The 22650-nt window shown below is 43.5% G+C and overlaps 5 protein-coding genes across 5 annotated transcripts; 1 reads left to right on the top strand and 4 right to left on the bottom strand.

Annotated features, from left to right (window-relative positions):
• Positions 1-2801: 2801 nt before the first annotated feature.
• Positions 2802-6019, bottom strand: O0I10_001567 (uncharacterized protein; the record flags this gene model as incomplete). Its single annotated transcript, XM_058481661.1, has 15 exons — positions 2802-2861; positions 2924-3058; positions 3115-3220; positions 3285-3634; positions 3697-3776; positions 3845-4103; positions 4165-4422; positions 4485-4615; positions 4685-4778; positions 4843-5069; positions 5131-5272; positions 5346-5516; positions 5587-5666; positions 5722-5801; positions 5895-6019. The coding sequence occupies 15 exons, from the start codon at positions 6017-6019 to the stop codon at positions 2802-2804; spliced, it is 2298 nt and encodes a 765-aa protein (XP_058347518.1).
• Positions 6020-7438: 1419 nt separating this feature from the next.
• O0I10_001568 (uncharacterized protein) lies at positions 7439-9623 on the bottom strand (the record flags this gene model as incomplete). The annotated part of the gene is made up of 7 exons (XM_058481662.1): positions 7439-7512; positions 7572-7613; positions 7669-7787; positions 7856-9149; positions 9209-9227; positions 9290-9445; positions 9495-9623. The coding sequence occupies 7 exons, from the start codon at positions 9621-9623 to the stop codon at positions 7439-7441; spliced, it is 1833 nt and encodes a 610-aa protein (XP_058347519.1).
• Positions 9624-9821: 198 nt separating this feature from the next.
• On the bottom strand, positions 9822-11356 carry O0I10_001569 (uncharacterized protein; the record flags this gene model as incomplete). The annotated part of the gene is made up of 8 exons (XM_058481663.1): positions 9822-10096; positions 10155-10235; positions 10296-10335; positions 10395-10583; positions 10645-10674; positions 10731-10936; positions 11038-11067; positions 11146-11356. The coding sequence occupies 8 exons, from the start codon at positions 11354-11356 to the stop codon at positions 9822-9824; spliced, it is 1062 nt and encodes a 353-aa protein (XP_058347520.1).
• Positions 11357-11581: 225 nt separating this feature from the next.
• O0I10_001570 (uncharacterized protein) lies at positions 11582-14522 on the bottom strand (the record flags this gene model as incomplete). Its single annotated transcript, XM_058481664.1, has 12 exons — positions 11582-11900; positions 11960-12033; positions 12106-12329; positions 12387-12624; positions 12684-12956; positions 13029-13201; positions 13265-13408; positions 13494-13561; positions 13742-13866; positions 13949-14063; positions 14133-14259; positions 14354-14522. 12 exons carry the CDS (start codon positions 14520-14522, stop codon positions 11582-11584), a joined length of 2049 nt encoding a protein of 682 aa, XP_058347521.1.
• Positions 14523-14806: 284 nt separating this feature from the next.
• Positions 14807-15991, top strand: O0I10_001571 (uncharacterized protein; the record flags this gene model as incomplete). Its single annotated transcript, XM_058481665.1, has 6 exons — positions 14807-14875; positions 14935-15078; positions 15141-15278; positions 15338-15650; positions 15722-15855; positions 15932-15991. 6 exons carry the CDS (start codon positions 14807-14809, stop codon positions 15989-15991), a joined length of 858 nt encoding a protein of 285 aa, XP_058347522.1.
• Between the last annotated feature and the right edge of the window lie 6659 nt (positions 15992-22650).

The raw sequence follows: 22650 nt of genomic DNA on the forward strand, positions 1-22650 counted from the left end.
AGCATTACCTCCACCACCACCACCTCCACCTCCACCTCCACCGCCTCCTCCACCGCCACCGCCACCACCACCTCCTCTAACCAATGTTGGTTCACCACCTCCACCAGGGCCCACATCTTCAGCAACGCGTGCTCCACCACCACCACCTCTCATGATCAATGCAATTGGGCGTAAAGAGAGTGCTTTTCAGCCTAGACGCAAGCTCAAGTTTATTGAGTGGGAGAAGATGAATGCGAACAATATTCCACAAACGATATGGAGTCAAATTGACAAATCACTTGATACACGACCACAACAAGATGGATCGGATCATTCTATCGAATATCAACTTGCACGTGTCGGGATCTTTGATGATATTGAAAAGATATTTGAACAACGTCCTGCTGCCGAACTCAAAGTGAAGAACAACAAGGAGCGTGTACATGTACTTGATTCTCGTAAAGCGTATAATTTGAGTGAGTATTATTGGGAAAAGGAAACAAGCGAAAAAAAGGCTCACCTCTAGTAATTCTATTAGACATTTTCATCACAAGCATTGCACGCAAGATCCCATTTAACGACATTGTTCCACGGATAAAGTACATGGATGCATTCTTCGACGATGAGCAGATATTGAATAATCTCATTCGATTTGCGCCTACAGCTGAGGAAGTGGAGAAGCTGAAGCCCTATGTTGGATCTGAGCAGCGTTTTGAATTGTCGATCCCTGATCAATTTTGCGTACAGCTGGTGGATATTAAGCGATTCAAAGAACGAGCCGAGTGCATGCTATTCCGAACGACATTCCGTGATCGATATCATCAGCTTCACAAGCAAATGACCGCTGTCTTTGACGCTTCACTATCGTTGCATAACGCCAAAGAATTCACCCAGCTACTGCATTTGATCCTCTTGCTTGGAAACTATTTGAATGGCAACACCTATCGTGGCGGAGCATTTGGTATTCGCATTGCCAGTATCAATAAGCTTGTGGACACAAAGGGAGCTCCTACCAGCGCTGGTAGCACCTTTTTGCATTTCTTGGTGGATACAGTGGAGAGATACTTTCCCGATATGCTCAATTTCCTTGAAGAGCTTGAAGAGTGTGGTGAAGCATGCAAAGGTATATATATATATGGGACGTGATACTTAGCTATCATGGGCTGAAATTGATCAATGTTGTATAGTGGCCAAGAACGAAATGGTTAACGAGTTCCGCAGCCTGGAAGCATCACTTAACAAGGTCGAGGAAGAGATCAAGCACCATGAAGAGACCGATCGATTTGTATGCGTCATGCGGGAATTCCACACGCAGGCGTATGGTGAATTCAAAAGACTGTTTTTGCTACGCAACAAGATGAATGAGTGGTATGACAAAGTCGTGCGTTACTATGGCGAGGATCCAGCCAAGATGCATCCTGATGAATTTTTCGGCATATTCAAGAGATTCACTTCCAGCTGGGAGGTAATCTTTTCATACTTCATTATTGGACCTTACAGTATTAACATTTTCATTATAGCGTTGTGCTGCTGATGTTAAGCTTGCTCGTCAAAAGAAGGAACGTCTTGAAAAGCAAAAGAAGCGAGAACAAGAACGACGTACACGAGCAAGAAGTGGATCATCCGTTCGAAAGGGCGTGGATATCAATAACTGTAAGTTGACACGCTATGCTTAAAGCACTATGGCTAATCAAATGTCAACTTTTGCTATAGTTAACGAAAACGGTGAAAACGCAATTATGGATGGCTTGATGAAGAAGCTGCGGCTTGTTACAACAGGAGGGAATCGACGTCGCAATCGACAACGCTCAAGTAGTATTGTTGGAGGAAACAATGGTTTGGCTCATTCAGATTCAGTATCGTTACGAGCACGTCGTATGCTACAATCGATTCAAAGTGAGGATGCTGCTACCATGTTGACAGCTAGCCCTGTGGATACTTTGGCACATACTGGCAGCAGTGGTCAATTGGACCCTCCACTTGCATCTCCTCTATTTGCACGCAAACGACGCACATCGGTGGATGTTCAAGGACAACAGCATCATTTATTGCAAACCCCTATTTCAGCGACCAGCACCTCGTTCTTTCCACAGCTCATGGCAAGTCGATCCACTTCAACCCGATTTGTACGAACACGTAAAACCAGCAAACGACCTCCTGCTTTCGATGCAAGTCGTTCTTCACTGCCAACCCGTATGCGAGCTCGACGATTTTCTACCAAATGAGAAAGCAGTATTTTTGTATAGTTCCTTAAACTCCCATGCACCTTATTACACTTTATTCTCATTGTTGCCTTATTCATACAAAGAAAATCCTTCATTGTGTATAACTTAGAAGAAATACTATTAAGTAGTCATTGCTTTTTATATCCTACATTTACCCCCAGCTCCAGCTTTATCATTTTACAAGCAACACAATATAAAGAATACTATATATCAAAACAAGGCAAAATGATGAATGCATGTTATTGAAGGCACATCCACAGGCTTTGCTATTTGCACCTTGCGCCATCCTCTATTCAAGCTATGATTGTGCAATGCCAGGTGAAGCTCGATTGCTGATATTTTATACTCTTTTCCTCCACCTTGGAAATAAAGCTTATCTTCAATACGCTATTTTAAATGCCTCTCTGGTCTCAATTCTATCCATGCTTGGCCAAGTTTTTTTGAGCTGGATATTGGTTTCATGATTGATATACATAAGGATGCAAAGAGGCTTTGAAGAAAAAAGATGGAGATGTCTCTTTTATTTGTTATGACTGGTTGCTTTATGGAAAGTAGGGGAGGGGGAGAGAATGTGTGCGGAATTATAGGGATGAACAATTAAGCAACATAGCTGTATGTGTCCATGGCGCCTTCCATGCGTTCGATGTATTGCTTGTCCTAGAATTCCATAAAGATAATGTTAACATAGATGTTGCAAAAGTCGTGGAATAATGTCTCACCAAAAGAATATCAATGCACTTTTTGATATCTGATACACGAGGCTTGAAGCGGGATTGGAGTTGCATGATGACTTCCTCGATTAAGTTGACGTGCTTCATCACTCGGCGAGTCTTCATGATTCGGACAATAGCAGCCTGTAAAGGAGCAAAAGTCAATGCGTGCTTGTTTCCAGTTGAATAGCACTCCTTACCTGCATCAAGAATTTACGGTCATCCTCAATCGTCTTGTGAGTCTCATCGGCTTCAGCCTTTTGCTCGGTCTTCATTGGCATATTTAAGTTGATACGGATCTTCTTGCTATAACAAGATCACGGTCATAAGTAAATGTTATCCATCCTTAGAAGATCACTCACACACGTACCTCTTGAAATCAAAGTTGAGATCATAACGACTGCCGCTATCGCCCACCTTTTCACCCTCTGTCAAAAGGAGCACCTTTGCCTTGATCAAAATGCCCAGTGCAGGATTCAATGCTTCAGGGGTAAGTGCTGTGCTTTGTTGAATATCCTCATATGTGTAGCTCGTGGCGTTGTTGTACTGCAATAGAACTCCCATTTGATACGCTGACACTTGGAAGGTGTAACCAGTCTTTGACGCCTTGAGGTAACTTGTCTTGAGTTCAGCCTTGCATGATTGGAAAAGCCAGTTGAGTTTGCGACCAGAATGCTTGTTTTGATAGAATTTTTGGAAACGATCATATGTTTTGACAACCTAAGTACATGATATCATTGTTAGCTTCTTGGATAAGGATGCGAATGTTCAAAGTAACTTACATCTTCGGGCAAATTGAAGGTGGTGTTGGGTGGTTGCAAAGGCCATTGACCAGCACCTAGCACAAGAATATTGAAATCGACTACAAGGATCATATTGTACGTTAATGATTCATGCCTTTTGTAAGAGCAATAATAAAAAGAAACCAACCATTGGAACCACCAGTGTTGTAGCTTTGCTGAACCAAATCCTTGAATTGCTCGTTCAATTCCTTGCTCAATGACATATCGGTAAGCATGCGCTGAAGCTTGGATGTGTATTCGAAACCACAGGCTTCCTTGAGCTTGGAAATCATGCTGCCTTCGGCGTCATCAGATGCAGATGTACCATTGACAAGACGTTTCGCCAGCAATCTTGAATAGAACTTTTGGAACACGTCCTTGTCCTCCACATATTTAAATACGGTCATCTACAAGGCCAATGTCAGTGTCACCAGCACGATAACGTAAGGGGAGAGTAAATCAACATACGATGCTGTTAAGCAAATCCTCCAATTCACTTTCTTCGGCATTCTTGGCGTTCTTCTTCAAGAGGGAATCACAGTAGCGTGCAAGCAATTCAGGAGACTTCGATGATGACTTTTTGCAGACAGCGTTACGGTTGACAAATTCGCCACAAGCCTTGTCGAGTGATGCCACAAATCCAGGTTCGCCACTGAATGCATGCTGAACGAGCTCGTTGTATTTGCGATGGACCGCCAGTAATGCATCAACGTATGTTTTAGGGTCCTATTAGAACATACGCATTCATAAGTATCCTTGAATGAGCCAACCACCGCAATGATACATACAACGGACTCCTGCTGATCGATACGTTCAATGGCTCCCAAACCAGCCTTACGGACATGTGATTCGAATCGCACACGCAATGGATCCAATCCCTCGGGAATACGTGCCAAAAGTGTATACATGCGATGTAAATCTAAAAAAAAATCACATACGTTTAATCTTTTTGCTCCTCTATCATAATGCATCCAATCCCATGACTTACCATCCTGTTTATCGTGGTCAATAAGGCTTTGGAATCCATCCCAGAGTGTTTCTGAATGATTCTTGACGAGAACGGTCTCACATTTGGAGATGAGCTATATCATAAAAAGACAATGAGTTATGCATGCACGCGTATGTGTATGAGAATAAGCTACTTACAGGCTTTTGTGTCGACTCATGGAGGTACATTTCGATCCGGTTTTGCTCCTCGTTTAATCTGACCTCGGCCTTTTTCATGTAGTCCGGTACGCTGTTTTCAGTGATAAATCTCTCGGATTCAGTGGTATAGTACACCTCAGTCGCCTGAATGAATGGTGCTTCAAAGTATTCCTTGTAGACATCCAAATTGGACTTTGTTGAATCGGTCGTATCCAAACCCAAAGAAACTATTTCCACTCAATTGTCAACGCTTTCAATTTGTAAGAACGTGTATCATCCAATGCATACCAAGTGAGTCGACAATGTTCTTGACAAGGCTGGTTTCGATGGTCTCGCCGTTACGTTCTCGCTCGATAAGTTTGAGTACTGCTGCAATGACGTTGTGATGGACGAATTCAAACATGTGACGCCTCCAACACACCAAGGTGAGCTATAAGGTGTATTCACAAGAATGAGCCTCTCTGATACAACATCCCTTTCTCAAAGCAATACTTGAACCGTACAGTGAAAACATCATAGACGTCGTTCTTTCGGTCTTCATCAATCTCGCGTTTCACCCAATAACGATTAAGGTACATGAAGATATTGTTCACCACGCGCGCAGCGGTCGTGTAACGGCCCCATTGCCTGGTATAATACTGTAGCAGAGCCTCGTCCATGTATTCCTCAGATTGCTATGGATGGCATTGGTTTTAGTGATCCCAATTCACAAATAAAAGTTGCATTATCCATCTCAATGCTTACCGTACGAATTTTGATAAGATGATCCTCCAACCATTTGCTCAAGCTATTGTAAAGCTCGGCGCCAATCAAGTAAGTAGCGGCTAAAAGACAATGTATCAATACGAGTGTCATATCACTAGTGGATGAATAGCGTACTTCGCTGGTTCATAGGGCCAGAGCCAAAGGTAGAAGCGGGTTGTGCAGGTGTGCCGCGCGCACAGTAGTTGTGTACAGCACTAGACGGCAATGCCAGAGCAAGGGTTAATAGAAATGAAGCAAGGACGAGTTGCAAGAGGCATCTAGTGTCACTGGGAGAGAGATGAGCTCACCTGTAAAGCAACGAGTAACGCGTGCGATCAAGGCCTTCCTCCAATCGGTTCATAATTTGGTCGAGGCCTGATTCTAAAAAGGACCATGTTGCGCCAAAATCGTTTGCTGGTGGGAGTTGTTGCATGGTGTGTCAATGTCGAAACAGTAGACGAAAGAGAGAATTGCGTAACTCGATAAAGAAGTGAGGTGTGTGAGCCCGTCAAAAAGAAAGAGCAGCCAGCCAGCCAGCTTGATGATTTGGAGATCCGATTGGCCCTTTGGCTTGTATGTAGTATACCAGGCTGTGCACAGCCTTGCTTGCTTGCTGCGGACAGCGAACATCATCATCATCATCATCATCCAAGCCTTGTGTATCGAAGCATGCATAAGGCTTGGATCGGTGACATTCTTGTTATACCTTGCATCGTAAGGGTAAATCATCACTCATCATTCTTCTTTCTCACACGGTGATGCTCAACAACCATCATGGGTCATAACCCAACAATTATTAATTTCCTTCCAAGACGATTGAATTGCTCGATATTGGCAGCATTTCCACATTGTGCATACTTTGATTGTTGCTTGGGGAGGGGGGTTGAATAGTAGATTACCATTCACATGCTTTGTTTCTCCATATCCAACCACCCACTACATAAAAGAAATCTTCAATTATGCATAGCAACGGATCCACAAATCCGTTTACGTTCAACATTGATGCTTGCTGGTGAGTCGTGAAGTTGTTATGTGCCACAATTAAGGCACACCACGGGTCGGATTACAAAATTGTGTGTGCTGCATGATGGGCTGCAAATGCGTCATTGTTGACAAGAGCTGATATACAATGACAAAGAAATGGACATTCTATTATTCCCATATTGAATCTCCCACCAGAATTGTGTTTCGGTATAGTTATAGGATGTCTGTGGTGGGTGTTGTGGATAAGGGTTGGTGCTTGACAGCGACAGCAGGGTTTTCTTGTTGATGCAAAGTTCTGGAGACTGCATTCAGGGTTTGGACAAAAACAATCATCAAGGACGCGCATGTATTCGAGAACCACTTTTACCTGTGCTACTACGTTGTTCAGGCTCACATTTGAGACAAAGAACGCAACCAGCCACCTCAATACATCATCCCCAGCAAACATTTATCATTCTTTGTGATCACAGGAATACCGACGCTCACATAGCACAACAAAAGGATGTTGTCGCAGCTGTCGTTGGTAAGACATACATTGCTTTACATATACAGGGAGTTATTCCTTCCTGCCTTGTTTCGTTCTTCAGCCTATCTCAGTATTAACACTATACAAAAAACTTTAATAAAGAGACCACTCGATAACGGTACCGATTCGATCTCCAAATCATTTAAGCGATACCAGGTTGTGCATAGGTACTTGCTGCGATCAGTGAGTATCTACTAACACCCCATTACCCAAGCTTTCTACACGAATTATCATAAGGAGATCTATCCAGCATTGTAATGATACTCCATCACTCGTCATTCTTCTTTCGCACGGTGATCCACAAGAGACACAAGTCTTTAATCGATTTCCTTCCAAGACGATTTATTGCTCAATGATGATGCTTGAACTATCAGCTGCATTTCCACATCGTGCACAATGGGTTCGCTTTGCAAAATCTATACGCATCATGTTAATTTGATTGTTGGGAAAAAAGGAGGGGGTAATGACAGCTTACTATGAAATCCACATGCGTCGTTTCGGCATATCCAATCACCCGCTAACATAAAATGGCCTTCAGTTATACATACCCACAAACCCACAAATCCACTTACGTTTAACATTGGGACTTCCTGTGCCTGGAGTTGCTGATGCTGAAGAGCCATGGGGTCTTGACGTGCCACAATTCAGGCACACGAGTCGGGTTGCAAAATTGTGTGTGCTGCATGATGGGCTACAAATGCGTCTCATTGTTGGCAACAAGAACCAAAAAGACCCCGTCTACAATGAACATCCACTTACCATATCCAATCTCCCACTCGGAATTGCGTCTCAGCATAATTGTAGGATGCTTGTGGTGGTTGCTGTGGATTGGGATTGGGTGTTTGGCAACGATAACAGGATGTTCTTGATGCAAAATTCTGGAAGCTGCATTCAGGATTTGGACAAAACCAATCACCAGGACGCACATGTATTCGAGAACCACTTGTACCCGTGCTGCTACGTTGTTCGGATCCACATTTGAGACAACGAGATTGAGATGCATAATTGTGAAACCCGCAAGAGCATAACCAATCGCCCCCTGTTGATGTAGCATTGACGGTATGTGTAGTGGGTGGTGGGTTGGGATTTTCAGCATTGCATTTGAAGCAGTTGCGCCGAGAAGCAAAGTTATGGAAGGAGCAATTGGGACAATTCCAGTCTCCAGGGCGTACACGTCGTCGACTATTGGCTTGCACTGGGAATTGGGTAAGGATATTGGCTGCTGCTTCAATCACACGTTCACTGCTGGGGGATACTTCGATAGGTCGATCACCAAGACACCTTCCATTCAACATTAAGCCTCGTGATGCATCCTCATGTGAATGGAACATGGCAAATCCCGATACGCTTGGCTTTGCATTGTGTTCGGATGCTTGGATCATATAGGTCATGGCAGGTCGTAGCCCGTTGGATGAAAACCATGCTTCCAATTCACCTTGTGTCACTTCATACGGTAGACCCGCTAGCCGTACCACTTTGGATGTCTCTTGGTTGAAATGTTGTAAATCAGCACCAAAATCAATAGGCCGAGTCAATATGTCTTGATAATGGAAAGCCGCAAGATATCGTAACACATTCACCACGGTAAGACATGCATCCAATCCACTCGCATTGTTGCTATCCATCACCCGATCCACATGAAAGGTCTCGCATAAATCGGCCAGCGATGTCGTTCGTAGACTCACTTCAGGTTGATGATACACTTGCCATCGTTGCACTTCTTGCTTCAGATCAAACATTTGATAATACGCCAAGTAGGCTGGTAATTCCATATTCTTGTCACGTGCTTCTCGTGGTAGCTGCATCCGTAATATCCATCCACCATGCGTTGCGAAACAAAAGCTCAGCTTCTTGGCTACCAATTCCTGTTGGATATACTCGTCCAATTTGCGGATCGCATCTTTGAATGTTCCTGCTGAATCAAGCTGTTTCCACGTGATGCCAGTGATGGATGTACAAAAGCTCGTCAAAGGTGTGCGTTCTGGACGTACGAAAATATGCTGTTGATGGGTTGTCTCCATGGTAGTTGTATCAACGACAACATACGCAAGCTCTATAGAACATGAGTTAATCATAATCCCACAATACATGCGTGTGTAGTACAATGCATACCGATGATCTCTGCATTTTCCTATTATGCTTGGCAGTTAGCATGAGCAACGACAAGGCACGAACACAACGCGACATACATACCTTGGTGACTTGAACAGCAGCAGGATTCGTTGGATTCTCGTCGCATGTTGCTTCCACATTCAATACGATGAGACGATCGAAGGGAATAATAGACGCTGGCGTGTTGACCTTGTCGAGTACGGGGACTGGAGCTTGTTGATCGCCTGCATCGTCTGACTATCACTCATGTCAACTTTTCGTAGCGAATCAAGCAAGACGATCGTACCTTGTGATGGGCAGCGTCGTTTGTTATTTGAGTGTACTGTCGAACCGCGTCTTCTGTTATCTGTAGCTTCCTTGCTTCGAGTTCATTGTCGACCGCATCAGCCTTTCGTTTCCTTTCAAGGTTATCCATGTGTGTTTAAAGAGTGAGTAAGAAGCGTGTATGTTTCAGTGCCAGCCGCCTCATGTTGCATATCTTCAATTACAAGCATTGGTACTCCTCCACAATATCTTTGACCACACCCCAATTACATGGTACGGACACACAGCCATTGTAATGGTGTCACATTTTTTAATAATACTCTTCAATGTAGATACAAGATTTCTTCCTCTAATGCACTCCAAGGCCATGGACAGTCTCCTCATCACTTGTCTCATCTTCATCCTCAGGCACGTCTTCCAAATTCTTCCAGTGGTTCAAGAGCGTCATGGCGGTGACAACCGATTTGAGCGATTTACGGCTATCAATGCCCTTGCGGATATTAGGTGCCAAGTTGGTTGCATTCTCATCGTGTTCCTTGGTGATCCATGGATGCTCGAGAGCCTCTTTGGCGGTGATACGCTTGGATGGGTGATATGTCAATAGGCGATCAATCAAGTCCTTGGCTGACACATATTAGCAATCTTGAACATACACACATTCCTTTTAATAAAAACAGCCTACCATCATCTGAAATGTCTTCCCAATATTCCTCGTCATACTCATAATTGCCAGACATGATACTTTCAAACAAGGCAGTTTGATCTATAAGAATCGTATATCAGCCATCTTATAGGTCCTACCATCCATCGCCCTGTAACATACCTTCTCCCCAGAATGGGGTATAACCACTTAGCAGCGTATACTTGAAAATAGATGCGTAAGCTGAAAAGTCGTATCCATCAAGAATAAAGTATGACCTACCATGATGACACCAACGCTCCACAAATCCACTGGTTTTCCATGGCCCGATTGCAACAAAATCTCTGGGGCAACGTAACCAGGCGTACCACATGCTGTCATAAGGATATCATTGTGGTTTTTGAGGATCTTGGATAGGCCAAAGTCGGTAATCTTGAGTGTGGCACCTTCTTCTTTGGTGTCAAATAAAAGCTGTAAATGAGATATCAGTTTTAGCTTGCTTTTATCCAGCACATGCAATTGGTTACGTTACATTTTCAGGCTTGATGTCACGATGTACAATCTATGATACCACCATGAGTCTAACAAAGAAAAACCCAATACCATTCGATGACTTACATCTTGATCATGCAAATAGGCAAGACCTTGTAGCATTTGTCGCACCAAATTGGACGCGTCCTTTTCAGTGTAGCTGCCTTTCTGCAATAGCTGCTGGAACAATTCACCTCCACTTGCAAGCTCCATCACAATGTAGACTGATTCGGTGGTTTCGGACAAGTAGACCATGGATACAATATTGGGATGCTCAACTGACTTGAGGATGTCTGCATAGCAACAAGGTCAGATCGAAAACCAGGAATGCCCGCCTTATCTTTGATCCGACTCCTGCTCCTCCTACGGCCCCCACACACATATATATACGTACCTAGTTCACTGTCCAACATATGCTCCTTGCCTATACTCGCATACAATACAATACTTTTGATGAGAAAAGCCTTACTTTTTTATGGTACCCTCAAAGTCTGCAACCTACCAGCAATAGCCTTCTTCAAAATAATCTTGAGAGCAAAGGGCCGATTATCCGATCGCCTAATACATTCCTTGACGACTGCAAAGGATCCGACGCCAAGAGTCTTTTTGGTGACAATGAACTGCTTCTCGAGATCGCTCGGATAGCTCTGGTCAGAGTCGTGTGTCTTTTTGAAGAGCGTCATGAGACGCTTCATGATGGGTGTGCGTGTCATTGTGCGGAAGGGTATCGGGTTGTGTATCGAGAGAAAGTGTGTTAGTGTAGTGGAGGAAAGGAGAACGAAAAACGACGAGTGGAAGAAGAGGAAGAAAAAGAGAAAGAGAGAGAGAGAGGATCGAGAACACTGCAGCTGCAGCAGAGATTAAAGCACGCGTGTCAAATTAAGCTGTGTACTTCTCCACCAAACGTTTCAGGCAACCTATCTGAAACCAACACTTGTCTATGCATGATTTAATTGTTGTTCTAATCCTAAATCTTGGACCTTTCTAAACACTTCAATGTCTATTGCTTGTGCATTTTTCGGACTCGCCATCGCCAATCCATCCTTTAACAATGCAGCCGAAGTCTCATCCATGCTTGGAGTGATTTGCTTGATGATATGAGGAACAAACTTGCCAGAAACGTATAATGGTTGCTGATACAAAGCTTGGAAGCAAAGTAAACTTGCCAAATGCAAAATTGAAGGTGCTGTTGCTTGAGATACAGGTGTGCCTTTGAGCTGTTGCCATAGAGATTCTTGCACATCTTTGTTCGTTTGCCTACCGTAAAAAGTTAGGATCATGATTTAACATCCTCGATGCTTGCACACGCAACATACACTTGTTGTTCTTCCATTGTTCCATCGGTGAGGAAAGAAGATTTCTTCAAATGTTCAATAAGCTGTTCAGCTTTCTATTTTTCAAAAAGACACGTGATGATGAGTGTTAGCACACATAAAGCCTTTGTCATCCATAGCATTCTCACCTTGCCATTCAATACACTGGTATATAAATTGGAGTCATCGTCATTGGTAAAAGTGGCTAATAGCTCTTTCTTTTGGGCCTCGTCCATATTGGTGTCAAACTTTTTCATGATCCCTTCTCCATCCCCGGTCCGTTCCATCTCCTTCAAAGCTGTCAGACCAAATAGATATTGTAGTCCCAGTTGTCGTACGATGTATTTTTCCAAGCTTTTCCTCGCCGACTCATCTACGTTGTATACCCATAAGCTTGAACCCTTTTCAATATCAACTTCTCTTTTCTTACCTTGAAAGCGATCTATTGATTGGAAGGTGAAGTAGATCTTTCGGGCCAAATCCTTCACATTCGCTTGCTGCTGCGTGAGATACTTGTCATCTTGGCCTGAAGATACGAGGGATGGTGATACGTATACGGTCTGAATGGCTTTAGCCAAAGCTTCGGTCATTGGTTTCTTCAATACAGGCACCAAGTTCTCGGCAAAAGCAGGGCTCAGTCCTTGTTGATCCACCAAAAAGCCTGAAATCTGGTTCATTTATTTACATGTTAGCTTATTACTCTTGTAGCTCTTTGAGCAAGACGAACCTCTTGATTGGAAAGGTGTACGGCCACTTCATTTGCTAATTTCCTCTTGCTTTTACCGCTGTGCAATCGTTTCTCTTGTTGTATCTCTTTGAGGGCGAGGCGATCAATGAGTGGTTGTGCTTGGCTGACGGTAGTAGAAATAAAATCCGATGTGACGATGAAGCATGCATTGAGTATAGTGCGCTGTCGCTGTTGTTGCCTTGTTGCACGAGACGTCAATACATCCAAAAGGGATCCAACATCCGAAGCACTAAAGGCGAAGGGTGCTAATTGCTATGTAGAGTCACATGATACCTCCATTAGTCTAGATGAACAATGCATGAATTTTTCCATGTCATGTTTTACCGACACGTCTGCCCAACCACGGGCGGATAATTGCTCCTCCATTTGGTTCTCGATGTCCTTGATCAATGACTGTGTGGCTCCACAGGTATCAAGTAACGTAATGTCACCATCCAATCGCAGTAACAGGTCCTTGGGGTTCGAGTAGCTGTAATGTTGTTCCACCGTATCATATTCTATACATGCAAGAGTAGGTTAAGGTACCTGTCATTGATTGACGCTCTCTTTTTCTTCCTTACCAATATAACCACCAGCTTCCAAAAGTGATGAAATCAAAGACAATTGACGATCCTTGTAGGAATGTGGGATAAAAATCGATTTCTCACGACGACCACGGAATGTACCTGGTGCTTGTTCCTCACGAATGACATTATCCAAGATGGCTGTAAACATTGACTTGATCAGCGATCATTAAACCCTGAGTATAGAATATGCAAGCACACTCAAAGATGAAATGAAAAATATTACCATAATACAGCGCCTCCTGGGATCCGAGTATGCTAGTGTTACGTTGCAGTTTAAACATGGATAGGGGTCTATAGATCATTAAGCATATTAGTCAGGTCAATCAACTACTACTAATCTCCCTCATATAGGCATTTTCAGTGATCCCACCACGCAAACACACACATAGGCAATGTTCATATCCGCACAAGCATTCTCGCTATCATTCCACATTTCCCCCACCCCCTGTATATCATGTCCTCTCTCCTTACTCTGTAGCTTGTTGAAGGGCATCCGAAAGATACTGCTTTGCCTTGTTTGCATAATCGCGCGTCATGATAGTGTCAGGTAATTGCTGATATCGGACATAGTGTTGGGTAATGTATGGTTCAAGTGCCTGCATGAAGCAAAAGTGGCAAATTAACATCCACGTGTACATAGCATCGGATCCCCCAGAAATGTGATGTGGATCAACCTACCTCGACAATGAAATTGTAGGGTAATTTCCATTGACGCGCTAACGTAACCAGAGAACAATGACCATTGGTTTCAATATCGGTAGCCAATTGACTTGGAAGCGTGTCGACGTATTCACTATGTCATCATCTCGAATGAGTATAAGGTGTTTACGGATACATACATATAGAGCATTGATACAGATACCTGGTGAGTAAGATATCATCACCTGCCTTGATCCAATTTTCCTCGGGTGCAAGCACAGACCAATTCTCTAGGATCGCCTCGTGCTCGACGTTCAACTCTTGAGCAAGTTCGGCCACCGACGTTCTCCCTAATTAGGCCGTTTATGACATTGCAGGTCGGTTACTAAATCAAGCAGCATGGTAAGGAGAAAGAGGGGGTGTATTGAGTATTTGAAGCTGTACCGTTGCAGGTTGCCATGGAAGCACGAATGTGGTTCTGCACATGGTCCGTTGTCAGGAACGATTGGTGATCAAGCGACTGGATGACGCCTTCAAGATAGTTATGGTCGAGCCCTTGTTGCACAAGTTGAATAAAGAGGTCTTGCAATACAGTGGATGATACGTCAGTCATGTTTCAAAAGGAGGGAGTGAGTAACGCGTAGGGAGGTGATCACAAAGGTGCTCTCTCACTCATTGTGCGTAGATGCGTCAATGTCTATGTGCGTGTGCGTGTGTGTTACGTGACTTTTGGCCAATCCCAAATCCATGCAGCAACATTCATGTCATTCAACGTTTTGGAAGAATGCGATTATTACTTTTTTTCCTTTTCCCTTTCCATTCATTCATTCATTCATTCCTTCGTCTTTAAGAACCCGATCCTCTCTTTTCTCTTTTTCCCTTTCCTCTCTTTATATCATGCCACGATTATCGTTTCACAGACTTGCACAAAATCGATTCGTTTTATTAACCAGCATACTCGCCACTGTGAGCAACATCTTCAATGGGGAACGTATATCAACAACCAACATCATTCATCCATGTAGGGCGGATGGTTCGTTGCATTTGGCGGAGCTGTGGTCCTCAAGGCGTTATACGGGGCTTGGTGGGTGGTGATCTATGAGGCGTTGATCGTCGCAGGCACCTTGATGGTTTTCATGTCCAATCGCATGCAGCATTATCGATACTCTGTAAGATACCCTTACACATGAATAATACACACACACGCGTCATTCATACATCCTTCAATTAGTTCCTGACGTTTTTGGGTGCCAGCATTCCTTTGCTTACAATCCAAGTTGATTATGTCATTCAATACACAAAGCCAACTGTACCACGTGAACCTGCCAATGCATATGCAGCCGGCTATATTGTCCTTATCATTGTTCAGGTAACCTTGAAAGAGAGAGAGAGGGAATACATACATCATTCATTGCTGACATGATGTAGTATATGTGGATAGTCGTTTTCGGCAGCGATCCCACCAGCTATTTTGGACAATTTGGTACATTAGAACAACCACCCTCATTATCGACCAAGGATGCAGGACATCATCAACCACCAACCATTGTATACGGTGAAAAACATCTTGAAGACATTAGTGTATCATCCACGAGCCAAATCACAGGCATCATGGGTCACCAACCGCCACCGCCACCACAAGATAATCTTGCGTCTCCATTACCACCAGCACATTCATCGCTTCCAACACCACAAGAAACGGTCATTCAATATCACGAACAAGTGGAGGCACTTCATGCTTGTAAGCCAACATCACATGACATAGGAAGATTGATCCTCGTTCTCATATTTGAACTTCGATCTCTGATTCAGATACAGCAAATCCTGATGATCCCAACGAATTGAGCTTCGAAAAGGGTGAAATTCTTCAAGTTGTTGATCGTAAGGGCAACTGGTGGCAAGCACGCAAGGCCACGGGTGAAATCGGCATCATTCCAAGCAACTATGTAAGTCATACATAGATTCAACTCCCCATATCGCTATGCATCATTTTGACAAGCTTCTACTTTTTTGATGTTTTAGTTTGGCCCTGCAACAGGAGGAGTGTCCGGAAACGGTGGTCCAGGATGTCAACAACCATAACGATAATCCCCATGCTCACATTTTATCATACCCCTGCCGCTGCTGCTGGTCGTCTACATTACATACACACAGCTTGTTGCAGTCTTTCTAATATAGTAATATACTTTATACCTTAACTTTCATCATGTAAAACTGTTGCGGTAAAAGACACTGTGCCAAGTGTATGTGAGGGGGTGCGCCCATTATTGCAAGATGAATGCTTGAAGATCGAAGGTTCCCTTTGGAGCTATTTAGAGTGCTCTTTGATGACTTTTACTTTTTGTTTATAAAAGTGATCCACATACAGGTATAAGAAAGTGGGCGAGAGAGGATGAGTGATGCATAAATCGAGAAATGACAGCAAAGGATGCTACATCCGACGACATACATAGCGCCCCATTTCAAGAATCAAAGTGCCCTGATAGGTATTTCGATGATACCATACCTTGGTGTCTTTAATCGTAGTCATTCGTCAACCTACTATACAATGGTTAGGTATCCTTGCATGCTGTGCGATGGTCATCGTGGACATTCTTTACCATGATGATATTAACGTGATGCATGGCTCAGCAACACCATCTCGGTGGAGACCATCAATTTAGCCATATGCATACTAGTCTTTGTGGTCACAGAATTACCCACGCCCACCATAAACACATAAACAAGATGAATGTTGTCGCCCATCGCTTTTTTCCTACACATCTCTTTTTTCTCATCGTATCACTCTTTGATTGCTGACGCCTACTTCAAAATACTTGGTGAGTATCATGGTTGAGAGTTCTTTATTTAAGCGACCCATGTACTAATATTTGCTATGACAGCCGATTCTTCTGTGTATCGCCTCCACAACACAATCATATCCTCGTCAATGGCACTCTCGCTGCTTCAAAGTTTTACTTTATTAAAAGAGCCAAACACAATGACAACAAGGCAAATGGAAGTACTAGGATAACAATGAAGCCCTAAAAACCGTACGCCTATCAAAGGTAAATGGTCTGCAGCGAATATTGTAATAGCCGATATGCTTATGCATGTTATCTAGATTACTATCTCATATCATGCTGATGAAGCCAAGACAGCATGGTCAGGCTTCATGCACTGCGTTTTTCAGAAAGCCGTTTAAACCAGTTGCACAAAAGTCTATGTGGTCGCTATCTCGACAAAAACGTCAAGTCCACAAACGCTGGATCAACTGCCGCACTTTTTAATGACCTTGCCCACCTTAAAACGGATTTATATGGCATATCGAATTCATTGTACAAGGTTGGATGCAGAAAGCAAGCAAAAGGTTGGCAAATGGAAGAAGACTTCTTTGGCTGATCAAGTTGACGGCACACTGGATCCCACCAACATCAAGCATGGAACACTGTATACCCCTCTGTAGACATTTTTTTTATTCTTGTAAACATGACATCTCTGTACATAATTTGTTTTAGTGATCATAATGTTGTGTTTGTTAATACATCGGTTATCGGATTTGACGGCGAGGACTTGAATACTTTAACCATTCATGGAGAGCATGCATTGTGTTTACATGATATGATGTCGTTGGCCTGGGATTACCTACGTACATACTTCCTCTTTCTCTTTTTCGACATGGCTTGTGATACACTCGTACATAACATCAGTACCTGCAGCAGATAAACACTCCTTTACAATTGGCGACAATTTGCTAGCCTATGATGTCGAATAGTTGACCAACGTTGACGCTACAGCACTCGCGAGTGGTTTACCAGCTTCATTAAAAAGAAACGTGCAACGATGCATTGCTTAAAGATTTCTTGTCCATGCAATTAGGTGTATCTACTTTCCTTTACTTTGGGAAGAACACATTGCGCCATACTTCCTAGGGAGCATCTTACATAGAATAGCAGAGACTATGATGTGGTTTCATCTATTATCTATTGATAGTACACATTCCCCTTGCAACCCAGAAGCAACCAAATGACCCACATCTCACACAGAGAGGTGGATAGCACAATACCCCTTCTAAATATATACAAGCCCAATTTCATTCAATGCAAAATCGAAGAATAAGAGATGGTAGTGTGGATGTTTATCAAGTAAATATGGTAGAGGAACAGCATTGGAAACTGAATAGGGTACGGGTGAACCACATAGAGGGAACAGGGAGAATTGTGCCATTGTATTTCTGGTTGCTGCCGTCATAGCCATCCTTCATCCATGATTGCAAAGTTGCTGCTGCATGCCTTGATTGAGTGCTCCAATATCATTCATGGCTGTAAAACACCTTTCGTCGATGTCATCCAATCCATCATCATCCTCAGCCGTATCCACGTGATATGATCCATCGTTCCTGCTGACAACGCGACAAGTAATCACATCCATAAAATCCAATATTTTGGTTGAAAAAAGTCTCATGTGTTCGCTGCTGATATGCTTCGTTTTCCATCCGGCTGTTGGTCACTTTCTTCCATCGCAGCTCAACCAGGTGAAGAAGATTGCTTGTATTGCGGTGAATTTGATACGTGATATGGCATCATCCATAAGAATCCATGTGCATCAAAGCAAGTTGCTGCAAGTAAAGAACGATGTTCGAGACAATGAAGACGTTGCTAATAGCAACAGCTGCTACGTTGGATTGTGGTCGAGCATTGTACAAAAGGTGGAGTGTCAAGAAACGCGGGTGTTGTCGTGTGGTGCACGCACATGCACATGCCATGGACTTGCCATTCAGTCAAAGAGAGTCGGATCAAGAGAGTTGTAGGATTGACATGATGGGTTGAAGCAGGACAATCGTTTGCAGGTGGTAGTTGCACTTGAGTGGGGGGGGGGCAAGAGTTGAGAATGGGAGGAAGAGACAAGAAGCTCGGGGAGGAAGAAATGGAAATCAAAGAGGTTGAATGATGTTTTTTTTTGTTTGAGCGTAGCTCAGTCAAATTCCCTCGGATCAAGAAAGTAGAAGGATAGAAATGTTGAGCTGGAGCAGGACAATCGTTTACATGCAGTGGATTGGGCAACAAAGGTGAATGGGAGGAAGGGGCTATTAGCTCGCAACTTATGGACTATTATCAATAGCATGTAAGAATCATACATTACGCCTACAAGGTGTCGCGGATCTTTATTTGACTGCTGTGATTCGCATTGGAGGATGTAACATGCTAGGGGGACTCTCCATACCGAAAGGATCAAAGATCAACGAGGAGATTTGAATAGAGTCTTATGGAACAGCGGCGACCAAGAAAAGTATAAGAAAACTACATACGTAGATACAACTTGAGGTCTTGGCCTTATCGATCCGAAGCGATGAAACAACGAACAGCCTTAACGTACAATAGGCTGCAATCAAGCGGGTACCCGTGGCAGAACCGTGCCAAACGACAAGAGAGCAGAGAAAAAGGAATTATTTATATGGGGGCGGAGGATGGTGGTTGTCTAGGCAACAGGGCATGTGACCTACGAACACGTACAACAGCTTCACAGTTTGTGATTGGGTGGCCATACAATTTCGTCAACGTACTGTAAAAAAGCCTGTTCGCCTCTTCCTCTTGTTATGGCTAAGGGAATCCCCAACGGCTTGTCTCATCCCTGGTCGGTGAGCACCCGTTTAGAGGGTATCGCTTGTGCTTTGTGCCACCGGTCCCAAGTGACAGTGTGATTGTACTTGCTGCAATCCATTGGTAGCGTAAGCCATATGCCTGTTGTCTACAATCACCATGGAAGCACCACCTGCCAATAAAATAGTAGATACCATTGCCTTACTACCAGGTCCCAAGCATCAGTCTTTTCTAGTGTGCTCGACATCCTTAAATAAATAAAACAAGTCCCACTTTGCAACAACTGTACATAATACCAATTACACTCCCACCAATAAAGATCACTCTTACTAACTCAAGATTGCACAATCAAACATGGTATGGTTATTATCCCAGGAATGGCCAGCGCATCTGAAAGCATCTTGTAATGATAAAAGTCTCACTGATGGCCACTCTCTACTGCTGTCAATTAGAATAAAATCATCCCGTGGTGACCTTCTTGCATAACGAGAAGATCAATTTTACGTTTCATGCTTCATACAATTTCAAACAAGATACTTTCGGATGCAGTTATCGTATTTGGCTTATTAACCATATCATGATCAACTTGTAAAAAGTGCCATAAGGGCTATCATAGGCGGACGGTACTATAGGCGTATGGGGGAACGCATCCATCATGCACTCTCCACCAATAGTATCGACCCTTCGACGCTTAGCCCTCTCGGCCCGTTACACGAACACGTCCTTGACAGGTTGCTACAGCACACAAATGGATGATGATGATGATTGCCTTTTGTGAAGGTACGTAAGTAAACAGCATCCAATAATGAAGGGGTGTCAAGGTATGTATCACATTTACATGTAGAAAAAAGTCGAGCTGCATAAACCAATTTGTATGTATGTAAAAAGAGACATATACATATTGAAACTCAATGGAGGGATCTCTTCACTTTTTCTCTTCCCAAGCTCGTCCCACTTCCCACTCCTCCTTATTGTATCACAAAAGCCATGTACTTCTTGCATCACCGATAACCGGACCACCTTTATTATTGTTACATCTTCGAAGCAATAGTATGTAATAATCCACAAGGTAGCAAAGTCCAAGCGTGTAATAAATAAACAATGCTTTATTTCATCTAGCTATCTTGCTACTGTACATTGCCACCACCATCGTCGTAGTCGTCCTCCGTCATCATTCGTACTCATGCTCGTACTCGTACTCGTCACCAGTCCTCAATCTCATCCCTCACACAAACATCCAAAAACACACAAGTTGAAAAGAATGGGATCTTGCAGGCTTCCTTTTGAATCTCGTTGTCGTTATCATTGTCATTGTTGTAGATGGGGTGATCATCGTAATCGTCATTGTTGTGAATGTGGTAATCATCGTAATCGGCGTCTCTACAAATAAGAAAGCAGGCAAGTTAGACCATCTGGTACCGGAATGATGACGATTTGGTATACCGTTAGGCGATCCTCTCCAAGGAAGAAAGCAAATCAGAAGGAATTCACAAACCAAATCACCACCATACGAGCAACGTCGGACGATCCCTTGTTCTTGAGAAAGCACTGCACGAATCACGCAAGGCCCGGTTCGATCCATGGCAAGGAAGGACATCACTTACGTAGAGTCAAGGCTCATCGTTGTCCTCATTCATCCTCTCCAAAGAAAGAATGATCCCCCAATCCTTCCAATCATTTCCCACCTCATGAAAAGAAATCCTCAAAGGAAAGCACGAGCCTATCACGAGAAGAGCGTGTTGGTTCAACACATTCACAGCCGAGCTGTTGCAAATCCCCTTTTACCTCAACAAGGTGATCATGCTCTTCCAAAAACCCATCGTCGTCGACCCATCAACTCAAACGCATGCCTATAGAGCCTTGGACGCGTTCCAAGAAGCTTTTCCAGCACACTTGGCTAGTGCAGAGCGACGCAGCGACCACTTGATACAGGCTGGGACTTGAACCCAAAGAGATGATGATGATGCCCCAAGTTGCATTGCCTGACCAAAGAAACCAATTCAATTCATTATTAGCACACACACACACACAATAAACACCCTTTTCATTGTTTGTTTCATTGTACTTGCCTTTTCCATATACACAAAAAAACCCCTTTGTTGTTGGTTACTGGAAACCGAAAGCCATGGTGTAGTATAGTTGAGCCGAAACAAAACGCCAAACCAGCCAACGTCTTGAAACCAAACTTGCCCTCTATACAAGCTGACGCGTCAATGGAACCAATTCGGCTGCAACATTGGACTCTCAATGTACCTGTTGACACCAAGCGTAGAGCGGGAATAGCAACGAACAAGAGGAAGCAACGATATCGCCATGGCAACCACCAACCACCCACCACGCTCCATTCCTCAGCACTTGGATACGGCTCACTCCCTGACAATGCACATTCACAACTACATTAACACCTCACAGCCAACAAGAGCACTCTTTTATAGTACATTACCTTGATCGGGATGTCGTGCATTGGATAAAAGCAGAGGAGGGAGAAAAAGAAGAGAAGCGTTGTCTCAAGTCGTGGAGCTGCTGTCCCCCAAGTTTAAATCCCCCTACTGCCATTACACTGAGGCCACTCAAATACCCAATACACACCATCCACCTATCATAATCATCACCCTCACGATAGACAATATGTACGTGTAAATAAAAGAAATGATCCCTCACGTATAGCAAAAGGGTGTGTGTGCCATTTTACACTTTACATGGTAATGATGATCCAACAACAGTCGTTGCCTTACTACAAGGTCCCCAAGCATCGGCCTTTTCTTTGATTCAATCTGTTCCGAAGCATCCTTTTTCCTAGAATGCTCGATGTTAGCCCTAACAAAGAAAGCCCTTCGCTTTTCGCTTTGAATAATACATGCGCCCAATCACACTACTCCCACCAATAAAAATCACTCTTACTAACTCAAGATTGCACAATCAAACATGGTATGGTTATTATCCCAGGAATGTCCAGCGCATCTGAAAGCATCTTGTAATGGTAAAAGTCTCACTGATGGCCACTCTCTACTGCTGTCAATTAGAATAAAATCATCCCGTGGTGACCTTCTTGCGTGACAAGAAGACCAATTCTACGTTTCATGCTTCATACAATTTCAAACAAGTTACTTTCGGATGCAGTTATCGTATTTGGCTTATTAACCATACCGTGATCAACTTGAA

This window comes from Lichtheimia ornata, assembly GCF_029851405.1.
Source record: "Lichtheimia ornata isolate CBS 291.66 chromosome Unknown scaffold00004, whole genome shotgun sequence".
Lineage (NCBI taxonomy): Eukaryota > Fungi > Mucoromycota > Mucoromycetes > Mucorales > Lichtheimiaceae > Lichtheimia > Lichtheimia ornata.